The sequence below is a fragment of the Carcharodon carcharias genome, chromosome 23 (assembly GCF_017639515.1).
Source record: "Carcharodon carcharias isolate sCarCar2 chromosome 23, sCarCar2.pri, whole genome shotgun sequence".
Taxonomy (NCBI): domain Eukaryota; kingdom Metazoa; phylum Chordata; class Chondrichthyes; order Lamniformes; family Lamnidae; genus Carcharodon; species Carcharodon carcharias.
Window position 1 is genome coordinate 24,521,645 of NC_054489.1, and position 18,087 is coordinate 24,539,731.

At 43.4% G+C, this 18,087-nt stretch overlaps 1 protein-coding gene across 1 annotated transcript in view; it reads right to left on the reverse strand.

The window, feature by feature from the left end:
* LOC121269221 (beta-1,4 N-acetylgalactosaminyltransferase 2-like) overlaps nucleotides 1-18,087 on the reverse strand; it is a 55,521-nt gene that overhangs the window by 22,225 nt on the left and 15,209 nt on the right. The window contains exons 4-5 of the mRNA XM_041173764.1: nucleotides 7,638-7,744; nucleotides 7,510-7,547 (exon numbers count right to left, since the gene is read on the reverse strand). Of these exons, the coding sequence (XP_041029698.1) occupies nucleotides 7,510-7,547; nucleotides 7,638-7,744 (145 nt within the window). The remainder of the gene's footprint in view (nucleotides 1-7,509; nucleotides 7,548-7,637; nucleotides 7,745-18,087) is intronic.

An 18,087-nucleotide genomic window follows, 5' to 3' on the forward strand; every position in this document is an offset into this window, starting at 1 on the left:
CCATTAATAAAATTCTAAATAGATGAGGACCCAGCACTGATCCTAATGGCATTTCACTAGTTACAGCCTGCCAACTTGGAAATGCCTCCATTATTCCTTGTCTCTGCTTCCTGTCCATTAGCCTATCCCCCATCCATCCTAATATATTACCCCCAAATTCACATGCCCTTATCTTGAATTTTAACTTTTGTGTGGCACCTTGTTGAATGCCTTTTGGAAATGCAAGTATATACTGCATGTACTACCTCCCCTTTATCTACCTTCGTAGTCACATCTTCAAAGAACTCTAATAAATTTGTCAAACATGATTTCCTTTTTGTAAAATCATGTCTGATCATACTACAATGTTCTGAGTGCATTGCTAAGACTTCTTAAATAATAGTTTGCTGCTTGATAGCACAGAGCTTGAGTATTGGTGAAAAAAGAGACATACTGTTAAAGCTTTTCATCTTGCACTCATCAGGGCAGGTGCAAGAATGCCAAATCTCCAAGGGACCAACAAGTTATACTGCATGCGAGCCTATTGGTTGGCAATTGGAATCTGATTGGTAGAGGTGTTGCCATGGAGAATACAGCAAGGAACAGTTAACTGCCAAGCTTTTGTTTAAATTTGAGCCAGGCAAGTCGGCTCTGATTGGTCAAGAAATTGTCATGGGGAATGAACCAGGGAATGGCTCTCCCCTAACTTTTGTTTTGTTGAAATAGGTGCAATGCCTGGACATGTTCTTTTCATTTGCAAAGGACAGGGGCCAGTGTCTGAATATATATAGTGTCTAGCACGTATAAGTAAGCCACACTGTGAATCCGACTGATAACCTTAAATTGATTGTTAAGGCAACTCTTAGCACAATCCCAATAATTGGTGGATCATATCAAACAGCACGTCCCTTCGGCTGTTTGCAACAGGCAAAGTATAGACCGTACTCAACCAGCAAAACTTAAAAACATATTGTCCAACATTAGATATGATTCTGCAATTGGACAACACTTACTAAACAATCCAAATTGTGCTAAGAATTACACTAACAACCAATTTAAGATTATCAGTCAGGCTCCCAGTGCTAGAAGCTTACGTATATTCACACACTGGGCCCTGTCCTTCATAAGCAAAAAGAACATAACCACGTATTGTGCCTTTTTCAACTAAACAAAAGCTTGGAGGACAAACATTCTCCATGGCAATGCCTTGACCAATCAGAGTAAACTTGCCTGGTTCGAATTTAAACAAAAGCTTGCCAGTGAACTCTATGGCAACGCTTCTACCAATCAGAGTCCACTTGCCAACCAATCAGCACCCTCTTGTGATACAGTAAAAATTGTTGTTCCCTTTGAGATTTGGTATTATTTTATATGGCCTAATGGGTGCATGACGAAAAGCTTTGACAGCACGTTTCTTTTTTCAGCAATACTCAAATAATAGATTTCAGCATTTTTCCAGCCACTGTAGATGGCCTGTAGTTTCCTATTTTCTATCTTCCTCCTTTCTTAAATAATGGAATAGAAATTCCACGAATAGAAACATTTTCAACTTCAATCTGTTGGGACAATAAATGAATTTAGGAAGTTTTAGAAAATCATAACCAGTGCATCCGCTTTCTCCATAGCTAACTCTTATAGAACCCAAATATATAGGACATCAGATCCTGGGGATTTGTTGGCTTTTAGTCTCTTAGATTTCTCTAGTGCTTTTCTCTGCTGATATTAATTACTTTAAGTTTCTTACTTTTATTTACTCCTAAATTATCCTCTATTTCTGGTGTGACAATTTGTGAAGATCATTCCTATAACTTCTGCTGTCTCTGCCTCGAAGCGACCAATGATTGCTTTCGCTTTTTCACTACTTTCTATGGGCTTGTAAAAGGTCTTACCATCTGTTTTTATATTCTAAGCTGGTTTACTTCTAAATTCTATTTTTTTTCTTTTTATCACCCTTTTTGGTTGACCCTTTTCTGGTTCCTAAAATTCTTCCTTACTACTATTCATCAGCTACAAAACAGGTAGGTAAGTGATGATGTAGCATTGTCTCAAAGGGCTGCATCTTACCTATGGTGGGTGGAGCTGCCTCAGGGAGATTAAGCTGATAGTAAAATTTTTTAATAAAGGAGGAAGAAAATTATTTAAATGCATCTCATCTGAGCTGGGACATGTTGGTGAATTGTGAGAAATTTAATTAATTATTTTATAAAACCTTCAGGAAACCTCACCCCGCCCATGGTTGAGGTTCCCTGAAAAACGTGAAGGCCGCTTGGGCTCTTCGCCTTAAGGTTGGATGGGCAATGTTGCTAACAAATTTAATTGTTTTTTTCATGGTCTTACTAGGCCGTTGACAGTTTGGCGGGCATGCAGCTGGCTCTGGTACGTGCCCGCTGAACGAACTATCTAAATGACGCGTGATTGCATCGGGACGCACGCCCAACATCATTGCGTGTCATTTTGCGCCTTGGCGTGTCGGGCCCGCCCCTGTATGCCGACTGCAATATTCTGGCCATATGTCCTGTTTAGTGACTGGTGATGTGGAATGTGGAACTTCAGAGTACCCTAGCCACAAGATATTGAATTAAACCTGGAAAGTGGTCGTGCCCAGACTCATGTTAGCTACAATAGCTGTAGCATCAAGCAATGGATAGGGAAGAAGACCACATATTTTAGGAAATATTGCACCAAAAGCACCATGTATCAGGTAGATGACCTCACATTCCGTGCCACAAAGTGTTGGGTGACAACTTGTCCATTTGTTCCTCATCCATGCCAAGCATTATAAACGTTTGCAGCTATTATTCTTTCCCATGGGCAGGATTTTCGGGTCATCGGGCGGGCACGGTGGGTGGGCCCAGGAACGGCCGGGAAACGGGCCGCCACCCGCAATCGGCCCCCCGACTGCGATTTCATGCTGACTCACCAATTAACGGCCGTCCAGCGTGAAACGCGCATTGAAAGGCCCAGCGCTGCCGGGGTGGGGGCGGGAGGAGGGCGAGCACTGAAGTCAGCACGGGCACGGGGCAGAGAGCAATGAAAGTTCCCCAAAGGCAGAGAGCTGTCTCAGGGAGCTGAAGAATTTTAAAGCCAAAAATAAACATTATTAAACTCTGAAAACAATTTCCACCCATAAGAATCACTCACCTAAACATATTGATTCTGTCCAAACATTTCTATTTTTTTTTAAAAATTAATATGGGAAACCTCATCCCGCCCTTGGATGAGGTTCCTACAAATATCCGAATGCCGCCTGGCTGATTTGCCCGCCTGCCAACCATAATGTTGGACGGGCAGCAAAAAATCCAGGTCAATTACTACATTAATGACCTTAATAGGCTTCGTAATTATTGATGAGTGCGCTGCTGACTCTCGCGCACACCCGCTGACTGAAATATTACGTGAGTGTGCGATGACGTTGGTACACTCACCCAACATCATCGCGCGCTATTTTATGCCCACTCGAATTGGGCGGGATGTAAAGTTTTGCCCCATGTTTCTGCACGGCACAGAATCAAGATGCAATGTTCAAATAAAAGTCTTGTGAACTCAGGTCTTCCAAAAGTTAAACAATCACATTTTTGTAATATGGCTTAGCTCCATGATACATGGTCACTACTAATACACAGGTTTGTCTGCAGGATGGTCACATGTACATCACTGTGCATGTGCCTTTTAATTTAAGTGGAGAACATTAACCACAAAAAAAAAGAGCGGGTTTGGGTCACGCTGGGAAGTTAACATGTTAAAAATCAGAATCCCAACACCAACATGCACCAAACCCACCCACTTCCAGTTATAATGGAGGTGGGATGGGGGTGAATGGGGGGGACAGTGAGTGCGTTGGTGACCAACCCACTCCAAGGAGTAGGTTGGCCTTCTAAGTTTTATAATGAAGTTGTGAGCCTTAATACTATTCAACATTTTGAATTTAAGTGTGGATGACTGTGTTTCCTGAATCTTGAGAAACATGGCAGCTAAACCCAGGCAAAGACTGATTGATCCAGGGGGTGAGTACCTTATCACTTACCTGCTTGATCCAGCTTGTCTCCCTGGGCAACCACAACAATTGGGCCCCATCACCCCACCCGACCCGAGCCTTCCAATCTGTCACTTACCACCCAAAGGCCTTCAAACTTCTCCAGCCCTCCAATACCCCTGCCAGGCTTATGATCTACACCCCAGACCTCCAATCACAACTACCCAGCACAGGACCTCAGGAATGACAGCCCTACCCGCAACCTCCCCCACCCCCCATATAGACCCCGGCTACCACCTCCACTGAGGTCAAACATCAATCCATTCCCCAATCCAAGTCACAAACCTACCTGCTCCTGCAGGCTCCTCTGGCCTGCTCCCCATCTGAGTGGTAGTCAAACTTATCAATTAGGCTGGCTTCCAAGTGAGGAATCTGTTGGATTACCAGATGGGAAAAGCTAACTTTATTCATTATGAGTTGCTTTGTCACACAGGAGACAGTTCCCTCCATTAATTTATACCTGTATTTAATTGAGGTCTGTTAATTTTCCTTTGTCCCAGTTTGATCTTCAAACTACAAATTGTCCAGAGGGAAGAAACAGTTTGAACCAGTACTCTTATTTCCCAGCTTTTAGTGTTTTTTTCTTCTGGGCAGGGTGCTCTGTCAGCTGATTTAGGAGTTTGATACCAATCCTGTCACACAGTGTCATTTTGTTTTAATCTTCCTTTGCTGTGTGTGTCAATTTGATACTAATTAAAGGAGATGAGAGAACCAAAAGTAAAGGAGAGCGAGAGCGAGAGAGAGAGAAGGAGATAGCGACAGAGATAGAGAAAGAGAGAAAAGCAAAGAAGGAGAGAGAAAGAAAAGCAATCGACAGATATAACGGATGGGAGGAGAGAAGGAAGATGGGCACTATAAAAATCTGCTAAAGGGATGTCAGATGAATGTGTGAAGTGTTTGCTGTTAACGCTATTAACAGTGATTTTAGGCTATTACTTGTGTAGGCTCTGTATGTGACAATGTTTTGTTATCTGGTTGATTTTTTTAGATGAACAAAAAGCAATTTTAGGCAAGGAATAATACAAAGCATCATTTAGCCTTGTCAGGCAGTAATACAGAAGTGAATAATGTTGAAGTAATAACTTGAATATTGACTACTTTAAATTTTTAGCACTAAATTACCAAACTTAATTCTTACTTATTTAATTAATTAAAGTATTGGATAATTCAACTTTTTGGTACAAAAATGACTTTAATTAATGGGAATAGAATCTAATCTTGTCCAAAAGGCAGTGCCTCTGACAAATCAGCACCCTGTCAGCACTGCACTGAAGTGTTGGCCTTGATTATAAGTCCAGATTCCAGAACGGGCCAGAACCCATCTTCTGACTCTGAGTGGTACCACTGAGCCTAGCGGACATTCAACATCTGGATGGGCCCAGACCTGCTAGAAGTGTACGAGAGTATGCTTCTGGCTGGCATGGTGGATGTGCTCTCCAAAATGGGGTTTGGGGAGGGAATTTGCAATTGGATCCAACTGCTCTACACTAACATCAGTAGCGCAGTCTCAATCAATGGGTGGGAATCAGATAGCTTTCCGATTAAATCTGGAGTCAGGCAGGGCTGCCCTCTCTCGCCTGTCCTGTTTGTGTTTTACAAAGAACCCTTTGCTGAGTCCATCAGGAAGGATCCAGGCATAAGAGGAGTGACAATCCCAGGCAGTGGAGGCACTCAGGTCAAAGCCTCCCTGTACATGGATGAGGTCGCCGTCTTCTGTTCGGATCCGCTGTCGGTGCGCAGACTGATCCACATCTGCGACCAGTTCGAACTGGCCTTGGGAGCCAAGGTAAATTGTGGGAAGAGCAAGGCCATGTTCTTTGCGAACTGGGCTGACTGATCCTTTGTCCCCTTCACTGTCAGGGCTGATGGCCTGAAGGTGCTGGGGATATGGTTCGGAGGGACCAGGGCACGTGTTAGAAACTGGAAGGACCGAGTGTCTATGATGAAAAGAAAACTGGGCATGTGGGAGTGATTCTCCCTCTCCATTGTGGGTAAGAACCTGGTCATCAGGTGTGAGGCACTCTCGCTGTTGCTGTACGTGGCACAGGTCTGGCCCATTCCACACTCCTGCACGATGGCGATCACCCGAGCCATCTTTCACTTTATCTAGAGGTCGAAAATGGATCGTGTCCGCAGGGATACGATATACAAGCCTCTAGATAAAGGGGGAAAAAATGTGCTCAACATCGCCCTCATACTGATGGCCACCTTTGTGTGTGGCTGCATCAAGCTGTGCATAGGCCCTCGGTACGCAAACACCAAGTGTCACTACATGCTGAGGTTCTACCTGTCCCCGGTGTTGCGAAGGATGGGTCTGGCCACGCTGCCGTGGAAAGCTTCAAGTAGTTGGACCGTGCCGTACCACCTGTCCCTCGTGGAAAAATTTATGCAGAGAAACACCTTTGACCACAAGTCCATCAGGCAGTGGTCGGCACGTAACGTCTTAGTGGCCCTGCGGGAAAAGGAGAGGGTGGATCATGTGGGATTGTTCCCCAAGCAGACTGTCAAAGTCATTTGGCAGAATGCCTCATTGCCAGAACTTTCCAACAAGCACCAAGACATAGCTTGGCTAGTGGTGAGAAATGCCCTCCTTCCAACATGCCAGGAGTCTCACCCCCTCTGCACGTTGCCCTCGAGGTGGCTGTGGTGGGGACGAGACCGTTGTTCACCTCCTTGTAGATTGTGCCTTTGCAAGGAAGGTCTGGAGAGAGATGCAGTGGTTTCTGTCGAGGTTCATCCCGAGCAGTTCTGTGACACAGCACTCTGTGCTCTACGGGCTGTTCCCAGGGACACACACCAAGACAAACATCAACTGCAGCTGGAGGATCATCAACTCAATGAAAGACGCTCTTTGGTCTGCCCGAAACTTGCTGGTCTTCCAGTGCAATGAGTTGTCCCTGACCGAGTGTTGCAGACTGGCACATTCCAAAGTCCAGGACTACGTGCTGAGGGATGCACTAAAGCTTGGGGCAGCCATCGCAAAGGCGCAATGGGGAAAGGACGCTGTCTAAGACCTTTCTGCCATAGTGCACCGAGGGGCTGGGAACTGTTGAGAGCCCCTCGGGCTGTACAGCTCAAAATGAATGTATGCAGTGAATACTAATTGTATTATAAATGTAATGAAGCACCTTAGAGTGCAACATGATATATGTTGATAACTCTAATACCATTGGCTGATTGTCTGCATTGACCATATTGAAATGATTGTAATATTAATTGATTGTATTAATGCACCTTATGATATATCTCCAAAAGTTGAATCTGATTGTACTTTTGTGATGATGATTTTGAAATGTTTTGGAATGTTCTTCCAGATATTTTATGAATAAAGTATATTTAAAAAAAAAAAGACACTCAACATCTGGACTCACTGGTACAGACTGGCACCTTGTTGAACATTGTGTAGGAGGGCTACCAGTAGCTGTGGAACAGTTACCTGGCAGGAGTCAGTGTTTTCAGGACACGAAAAACTTGAAAGGCAAAGAGAATGTACATACCACATAGTTCTGTCTTTCGGATGCAAATACACCTAAACCTGAAAGAAGATATTATGTTTTACACGAAATGTAAAAGTTAAAATGAATAACATTCATTGCTTCACTGAAAATTAAATAGATGTTCTCACCTGGAATGACAATTGACTGTAGCGGCATTACTTCAACTCCATGGATAGGATAGCTTAGTGGGGAATTGGGTCGGGCCATGATTACATTCTTCAAGGGTGATTCATTCCTTTATAGAAACAGTTAATGATAAAGCACTGAGTACATGCACTCGACTTCGTTTTCACCTGCAAATAATTTGAAACGAATGTCCTCTGATCAACCTGAACCCCCATTAAAATTATGTTAATCTCAAAATGTTATTACAACAGCTGAAACACTACCCATTAAAAATAAAAAAATAAATTTTGTTCCCTGGTAGAGAAGCATTCTTTCATTAGATTCTTTTGAAAAGAATAGACCTCTGCATTCATGTTCAAATCCTAGTCCTGTGTCTCAAATAGGTTTGTTTGTTTTATTTCCATACTGATCCCTGGGAAAACATGGTTGTGGTCTCAACTCCACTTTCCTGTCTGCCCACCATAATCCTCAACTCCCTCATCTATCAAAAATCTAGCGAACTCAGCCTCGAATAAATTCAGTGACCCAGCCTCCACTGCTTTCTGGGGTGGGGAATTCCACAGACTAACGACCCTCAGGGAGAAAAAAAATCTTCTCATCTCTTAAAAGGGAGACCTCTTATTCTTAAACTGTGTCCCCTAGCTCCAGACTCTCCCATAAGGTGAAACATCCTCTCAGCATCCACCCTATCAGGGTCTTTTATGTTTCAATAAGATCACTGCTCATTTTTCAAAACTCCAATGGGATACACACAACCTGTTCAACCTTTCTTCACAAGGTAAACCCTTTGTCCCAGCAATAATTTGAGTGAACCTTCACTCATCTGCTTCTAATGCAATTATATCCTTTTTCAGATAAGGAGCTGAAAATTGTACACGGTAATCCAGATGTGGTCTCATCAAGGCCCTGTAAACTGCAGTAAAACTTCCCTACTTTTATATTCCATTCCCCCTGCAATAAATATTTCAGTATTCCTCGACATTCTTACTTTCCTGCTGCCATCCTGTGCTTGATTCCATCTTTGATCAGCCTAGACCTTCTCTTCATGCCTCTCTTTGGATTGTGGAAAGGCCCATCGAGTTACTTATCACAGCTTCTTTATGGGCAGCAACCCCAATTGCCACAACTTTCTCTTTTACCAGTGCACCTGTTGGGGCTAATCTTTCAAATCTCCTTTCTGCCCCTCTCAACCCTCCTAATGCTGACACCGAGAACTCTGCCAATGTATCAGCTATCACCACCCTTCTTCATGTCATGCTGCAGAATGTCCGTTAACATGTGAAGCGGGTCCTTGCATCCAGGAGATTATTGTGGATGATTATATCATGGTCTTGATGAAAACCGGCTAAGGCACGATGACATCCCTACCTCTCCGTTACCCTCCCCGGCTGGCTGTACATTCCGTTCCTGGCCTCACCTAATCTGCCACAGTTTTGGTGCTGTTCTAATTACCGAATCACATCTTGGTTTGACCCCCTACTTCTCTGGCACATTCTCCTTTGAGTATCTCAGCTTGCTGTGCCTTTCTCACCACTCATTTAAAATCCTTGTTCTCTACCAATCACCCGAATGCCATTCCAGATTTCTTACTGCGATACCTTCACTGCTTTTCTCCCTCAGCTTGTGCACTGAGTGTCTCTGCAACCTTGGCAATTTTAGCTGCCAATTCAATGCATTATCCTTTCTCTGAGAAATTTTGAATTCACTGCCCTTGTATCATCCCTTAATCTCTCTCAGATGTGAACTCCACTACCTATATTCACAACTGCTCCCTTGACCTTGCCATCTCACATGGCCTTGCTACTCTCATCGTGTCAATCACATATGAGGCCGTATCTGATTATTTCCCTGTATTGCTGTCCATCCACATTTCTCTTTCTTCTCCAATCTCCACTTTCTTCTGTGCCCACCCATGGAAAAAAATTCTCTCCCAAATCACTTTACAACTGTACTTTCAAAATCCCAACTTTTGGGCCTTTTGCCTCCATTCACCATGACATGTTTGCACAACCTGACCATACTCCCTGGTATGGCTCTTATCTCCACTCCCTTAGTCCAAGGATGCAGACAATGAATTTAGCCGTTCACTGTCAAACCTGGCTGTACCACATAGAGTATTGGGTACAACTCCCTTCTGTCAAAATGGCTCAGTATTCCAGGATTATCCTGAAATGTAGAAATAACCTTTGGATTCACTTCGTACGACAATCATCTTCTTAAATACTTCTCCCTGCCACCTCCACCCTCATCTCCGAAAACAAGTACGATAAGGCTCATGGGCTTTTTTGTCACTCAGATTGAGACCATCTATTCAACTTCCCTCCCTTCATCTAGCCCATTGGGTCAAACCTGCCCTAAAGCTTTTGCCTGTCCTAGCCTTCAGTTTGCATCTTTTTCCAGTTTCTTTGTCATCTCCCGTCAAGCCTTTTCTGAGCTCATCTCATCCATGAGGCCCACCTCCTGCTCCCTTAACACAATGCCCATCAAACTGACTTCTGGTCCCCATGTTGGCTGATATTGTTAATGGTTCCCTCTCAATTAGGTACTGCCCCTTCTCTTTCGGATATTATCTATCCTTGACTTGCTCCTCCTTTTTCTTATCTCCTTGCTGTTCCTTATTCAACATCCAAAAACACATCAGGTTTCACATTTCTGCTGATGACACCTAGATCAACGTCACCATCCATGTTCCCTGTAAGCCGTACAGTGATGTGGCCATGTGACAATCCAAAAGGACTCTGAGTAAGCTGGGCACAAGTTAGCTTCAAATTACCAACTATGTGCTGCCATACAAAGCAATTTAAAGGGGAGGTGCACTTAAATAAATCACCCACACACTCCAAAATAAATTAGAGGGAACATTGCTCATCACCAACTCTCTCAAATGGCCACATTGCCAATATACATCCTATCGAAAAGATAGGCAGGTTGGCAGAGGGGGTGGGGTTGCTTTGTTAGTAAGAAATGAAATTAAATCGATAGCAAGAAACAAGGTAGGGTCAGATGATGTAGAATCTCTGTGGGTAGAGTTGAGGAACTGCAAAGGTAAAAAAAACCATAATAGGAGTTATATAAAGGCCTCCGAACAGTAGACAGGATGTGGGGCACAAGATACACCAGGAGATAGAAAAGGCGTATAAGAAAGGAAAGATTACAGTGATCATGGGGGATTTCAATATATAGGTAGACTGGGAAAATCAGGTTGGTAGTGAATCCCAAGAAAAGGAAGTTGTGGAATGTCTACGAGATGGCTTTCTGGAGCAGCTTGTGGTGGAGCCCACTAGGGAACAGGCAATTCTAGATTTAGTGATGTGTAATGAGGCAGATTTGATAAAGGAGCTTAAGGTGAAGGAACCCTTTGGAGGAAGTGACCATAACATGATAGAATTTACCCTGCAATTTGAGGGGAAAAAGCTAGAATCAGATAGATGTAACGGTATTACAGTTGAATAAAGATAACTACAGAGGCATGAGGAAGGAGCTGGCCAGAACCGACAGGGAGATGAGCCTAGCAGGAAACAAGCAATGGCAGGAGTTTCTGGGAGTAATTTGGGAGACACAGCAAAAATTCATCCCTAGGAAGAAGAAGCATACTAAAGGGAGGACGAGGCAACCATGGCTGACAAGGGAAGTCAGAGACAGCATAAAAGCTAAAGAGAAAGCATACAATGCGCGAAGAGCAGTGGGAAACCAGGGGATTGGGAAGCCTACAAAGACCAACAGAGGACAACTAAAAAAGAAATAAGGAGGGAGAAGATTAAATATGAGGGTAAACTAGCCAGTTATATAACAGAAGATTGCAAGAGTTTTTTTAGATATATAAAGGATAAGAGAGAGGCAAAAGTGGACATTGGGCCGCTGGAAAATGATGCTGGAGAAGTAATAATAGGGAACAAAGAAATGGTGGAGGAACTGAATAGGTACTTTGTATCAGTGTTCATGGTGGAAGACACGAGTAATATCCCCAAAATTCAAGAGAGTTGGGGGCGGGGGGGTGCAGAGGTGAGTATAGTGACCATTACTAAGGAGAAGGTGCTAGGAAACCTGAAAGGTCTGAAGGTGGATAAAGCACCTGGACCAGATGGATTACACCCCAGAGTTCTGAAGGAGATAGCTGAAGAGATAGTGGAGGTGTTAGTGGTGATCTTTCAGGAATCACTCGAGTCAGGGGGGGATCCCAGAGGCCTGGAAAATCACTAATGTAACCCCCCTGTTTAAGAAGGGAGCGAGGCAAAAGACGGGAAATTATAGGCCGATTAGCCTGACCTCGCTCGTTAGTAAAATCTTAGAGTCCATTATTAAGCCTGAGATTTCAGAATACTTGGAAGTGCATAGTAAATAGGGCAAAGTCAGCATGGTTTCATCAAGGGGAGGTTATGCCTGAAAAATCTGTTAGAATTCTTTGAGGAGGTAATGAGCACGTTAGACAAAGGAGAGCCAATGGATGTTATCTACTTGGACTTCCAGAAGGCCTTTGACAAGGTGCCACACAGGAGGCTGCTCAGTAAGATAAGAGCCCATGGTGTTAGAGACAAGGTACTGGCATGGATTGAAGATTGGCTGTCTGACAGGTGACAGAGAGTGGGGATAAGGGGGTCCTTCTCAGGATGGCGGTTGGTGACTAGTGGAGTTCCGCAAGGGTCAGTGTTGGGACCACAACTTTTCACTTTATACATTAATGATCTAGATGAAGGAACTGAGGGCATTCTGGCTAAGTTTGCAGATGATACAAAGATAGGTGGAGGGACAGGTAGTATTGAGGAGGTGGGGAGGCTGCAGAAGGATTTAGACAGGTTAGGAGAATGGGCAAAGAAGTGGCAGATGGAATACAATGTGGGGAAGTGTGAGGTCATGCACTTTGGTAGGAAGAATAGATGCATGGACTATTTTCTAAATGGGGAGAGAATTCAGAAATCTGGAGTGCAAAGGGACTTGGGAGTCCTAGTCCAGGATTCTCTTAAGGTTAACTTGCAGGTTGAGTCGGTAGTTAGGAAGGCAAATGCAATGTTGGCATTTATTTTGAGAGGACTAGAATATAAAAGCAGGGATGTGCTGCTGAGGCTTTATAAGGCTCTGGTCAGACCACATTTAGAATATTGTGAGCAATTTTGGGCCCTGTATCTCAGGAAGTATGTGCTGGCCCTGGAGAGCGTCCAGAGGAGGTTCACAAGAATGATCTGAGGAATGAAAGGCTTAACATATGAGGAACATTTGAGGATTCTGGGTCTATACTCGATGGAGTTTAGAAGGATGAGGGGGGGATCTGATTGAAACTTACAGAATACTGAAAGGCCTAGATAGAGTGGACGTGAGGAAGATGTTTCCATTAGTAGTAGAGACTAGGACCCGAGGGCAGATCTTTTAGACCAGAGATGAAGAGAAATTCTTTAGCCAGAGAGTGGTGAATCTATGGACTTCATTGCCACAGAAGGCTGTGGAGGCCAGGTCATTGAGTGTATTTAACACTGAGATAGATAGGTTCTTGATTGGTAAGTTGATCAAAGCTTACGGGGAGAAGGCGGGAGAATGGGGTTGAGAAACCTATCAGCCATGATTGAATGGTGGAGCAGACTTGATGGGCCAAATGGCCTAATTTCTGTTCCTATGTCTTATAGTCTTATGGTCTCTGTCTCTAACATGTCACATTTCTTGTATGCCATCCAGTGCTGCATGAGCTATAGAACTACTGTAGAAATGCAAAATGTTGTCCTTTGAAGTAGTGGAAACCTGATGGCCTGCATCCTAGTGTCTTAAGAGAAGTGGCTGCAGAGATAGTAGAGACATTGATTATAATTTTCCTAAATTCCTTAGATCCTGGAAAGATCCCAGGGGATTGGAAAATAGCAAATGTAACACCTTTATTCGAGAAAGGAGGAAGACAGCTAGCAGGAAACTATAAGCCTGTTAGCCTAACATTTGTCATAGGGAAATTGCTAGAATCCATTATTAAAGAAGTTATAGCAGGATACTGAGGAAATCATAATGGGATCAGGCAGAGTCAACATGGTTTTGTGAAAGGGAAATTGTGTTTAACTTATTTATTAGAGTTCTTTGAGGAAGTTATAGGCAAGGTGATAAAGCGGAACCTGTAGGTGTGCTGTACTTGGATTCCCAAAAGACATTTGATAAGGCGCCACATCAAAGGTTACTGCACAAAGTATAAGCACATAGTATAGGGGGTAACATACCACTATGGATAAAGGATTGGTTAGCTAACAGGAAGCAGAGAGTAGGGATAAATAGGTCTTTTTTGGGTTGACAACCTGTAACTAGTGGAGTGCCACGGGGATCAGTGTTGGGGCCTCAACTATTTACAATCTATATCAGTTTGGGCTTGGAAGAAGGGACCATATATATTAACTAAATTTGCCAATGATGCCAAGACAGGTAGGACAATAAATTTTCAAGAGGAGGCAGAGAGTCTACCAAGGGATAGAGTGTGTTAAAGTTAGTGAGTTAAGGGATAAAGTTAAGCGAGTGGGCAAAAATTTGGCTGATGGAGTATAATTGGGGAAAAAGTGAACTTGCCCACTTTGGCAGGAAGAATAGAAAGGCAGTACGCTATTTAAATGGAGAAAGATTGCAGAATTCAATGGTATAGAGGGATATGGGTGTCCTGGTACATGGATCACAAAAAGTTAGTATGCAGGTACAGCAAGTGATTAAGAAGGCAAATGGATTGTTGGCATTTATTGCAAGGGGAATGGAGTATAAAAGTGGGGAAGTTTCACAGCAGCTGTACAGGGCCTTTGTGAGACCATATCTGGAGTACTGTGTACAGTTTTGATCACATTATTTGCGAAAGGATATAATTGCATTAGAAGCAATTCAGAGAAGGTTCACACAGCTCATTCCTGGGATGAAGGGCTTATTTTATGAAGAAAGGTTGAACAGGTTGGGCCTATAACCAGTGGAGTTTGGAAGAATGAGACGTCATCTTATTGGATCATATGAGGTGACTTGATAGACTTGCTTCCTCTTGTGGGAGAGGCTGGAACTAAAGGGCACAGTTGAAAAATAAGAGGTCTTCCTTTTAAGATGGAAATGAGGAATTTTTTTCTCTCAAGGTGTTGTTAGTCTGAGAAATTCTGTTCCACAGATAGCAGTGCAGGCTGGGTCATTTATTCAAGGCTGAGTTAGATAGATTTTCGCTAGACAAGGAAATCAAGTGTTATGGAAGGCAGACAGGAAGGTGGGGTTGAAAGATCACAATCAGATCAGCCATGATCTTATCAAATGGTGGAGAAGGCTCAAAGGGCATAATAGCCTACTTGTAGTGATTGTAGGTATAACCTTTCCTGCTGCCTTTAGGTTCATGTGATTGTACAGTCGAGTGAGTCCAAAGTGCGGGTAATCCAAGGGGCAGAGCTTTCTAGCCGTGGACCTGGTTCAAGCATGTAGCTTCTAAAAGAGCTCTGTAATAAAGCTATCTGTTTCAAGTAAGAAACCTGTCCGGTACATCAAGTTTATTACAATTGGTGATGAGGATAAATAGCTCCAACGCTGCACCTCGCCTTGTGAATGTGAGTACATCAGTTCTTAAGGAAAGAAAGAATAGTATACTTACTAGTCATGCCACTCTTTGGCAGAATCGACCCTTATGACATGTTCATGGAAGACTAGAGCCTGTATTTAGAGTGCCTAGGTTTTTATTTTGTGACGAATGAAATAAATGCGGAGGAGAAGCAGAAAGCAATTCTTTTGAGTATCTGTGGAAGTGAGACATATAAGCTCATCCCCAGCCTGATGGCCCTGAAGGCACCCAATTCTAAATTATTTAAAAATAAGAGGTCTCGCTATTAAGATGGAAATGAGGAAATTTTTTTCTCTCAAGGTGTTGTTAGTCTGAGAAATTCTGTTCCACAGATAGCAGTGCAGGCTGGGTCATTTATTCAAGGCTGAGTTAGATAGATTTTCGCTAGACAAGGAAATCAAGTGTTATGGAAGGCTGACAGGAAGGTGGGGTTGAAAGATCACAATCAGATCAGCCATGAATTGGTAGACCTCTTGAAGACGCATTTTCAGCCAAAGCCATTGGTAGTTATGCAGAGTTTTATGTTTAAATCCAGAGTAAGGGCCCCAGGAGAATCCAAACGCAACTTATATAGCAAAGTTGAAAAAGTTGACTGAGCACTGCAACTTCGAAGACACACTCAATGACAAGTTGTGGGACCAGTTGGTTTGTGGTGCTCGCGATGACGCCATTCAGCTCCATTTACTTGCAGAAGTTAATATCGATTTAATATTGCATGCATATTAATATTGCATGCGCGTGCAAGAGTGCACAGGTCTCCCTGAGGCAAAGTGCTGCCTCAGAGAGATCAGCTCAGATTTAAAACTTTCATTAAACATGTTTAAAAATTTTCCCTGCCATGTCCCCTCATGTGACACTATCTAATGAGTTGGGACATATCCATAAGTTTTACTGAAACCTTTCTTAAAGATTTAAATACCCTCATGAAACTTCATCCTGCCTGTGGATGAGGTTTCATGCTTTTCCTGAAGCCTGTGAGGGCTCCTGGCCTGCCCATCCAACCTTAAGATTGGACGGGCAGATCCATTAATGATTTTAATTACTTTTTCAATGGCCTCAATAGGCTGTTGATAGGTTGGCAGGTGGGCAGTTGACTTGGCTGTGCCCCAGTTGACCTGAAAATGGAAATGATGCGGAGTGATGTCGGGAGTTCCACCCGACACCATCCCGTGTCATTGTATGCGTCGGCAAGTGGGCCACGCCCCTGCCCCGCTCCCACTTGCCAACTGGAAGATCCTGCTCCATGTACCAGAAACATGAAGATTTAAGGAGGCAGAATGCCATTACTGCCACAAAAAAGGGCACGTTCTACAGCAATGCAGGGCTAAATTGAGACAGCCCATCAGACAGCAGGCCAAGATGATTGAAGTGCACAATATAACAGAACCAGAAGCTGCTGATACTAATATCTATTCCTTATACAATAACAAAGCAGTGAAAACTGAGCCAATAACTGTCACCCTTCAAGTGAATGGGAAGCCTTTAGTCATGGAGGTAGACATCGGAGCCTCAACCACAGTGGTAAGAGAACATACATTTAAATACCTAAATGAAGGTACCCAGCCACTGAATCTGGAGCAAACCACAGCTCAACTGAAGACCTACACTGGAGAGTCAATGCAGGTAAAGGTCATTGTCACAATACCCGTGTTCAATAGGCAACAGACAGCCCAGCTTCCAGTGATCGTCGTGACAGGCGAAGGACCTAGACTACTTGGCCGCGACTGGTTACAAAAAAATGAAGCTCAATTGATCTGAAATATTTCAAGTGAGAACAGGAGAAAGCCTGTTGAGGAAATACGACAATGTATTTTGTGACAAATTGGGAAAGATAAAAGGCTTACAAGCAAAATTATATGTAGATTCTCAGGTATCACTCTGTTTCTTTAAGGCCAGACCTGTGCCTTATGCCCTAAAGGAGAAGGTGGATGCAGAACTGTGCCACTTGGAGAAGCCAGGCATCATCCAGCCAGGCCAGTTTCTGGAATGGGCAGCAACTTATAGCCCCTGTGATGAAACCTAATGAAATCATTTGCATCTGTGCTGGCTACAAATAGTCTGTGGGTGTGTCTTAATTGGATTAAAGCCAGCTAGCCTGGGTGCTTTGATATGTACTAGTTATGAGATGTAAACAGAGAAGTAGAGTGCGTTTGCATATTTTGAATACAGCATTCAAGAAATGGGGTGAAAACTACCACCCAGCTAACAGAGACCAAGCAATATGTTTATATTACTAATACAACTGGTGCTATAAAAGAGGTTTTATTGTTAAAAGATGGAGTTCAAAGAGGCCGTGTTTGTATTTTGTGGTCTTTGTATTTGTATTTGGTAGTTTGTAATTTGTGCCTTATGCCCTAAAGGAGAAGGTGGATACAGAACTATGCCACTTGGATCCAGCCAGGCCAATTTCTGGAATGGGGAGCGACTATAGCTCCTTTGATGAAACCTAATCAAACCATTTGCATCTGTGGCGACTACAAAGAGACAGTGAACCAGGCAGCCAAACTAGATAAATATTCTAAACCGAAGATAGAAGACTTATACGCAAAGCTAGCTGGAGGAAAATCCGATACCAAATAGGACATGAGCCATGCATACCTACAGCTAGAGCTGGATAGCATGTCCAGAGGGTATGTAACCATCAACATGCATAGGGGCCTGTACTAATAAACATACCTACCCCTTGGAGTATCGTCTACAATCTTCCAAAGGACCATGGCAAGTCTATTGCAAGAACTTCCCCGAGTAGTAGCTTACCTAGGTAATGTCCTGATAGAGGGTCAATGGCCAACCTAGAAGAGGTTTTAAGAAGATTTTTGGAAGGTGATGTATGATTGAAGAAAGAGAAATGTATATTCCAAGCACCAGAAGTCACTTATTTGGGCCACTGGCTGGATGCCATGGGGTTGCATCCAGTT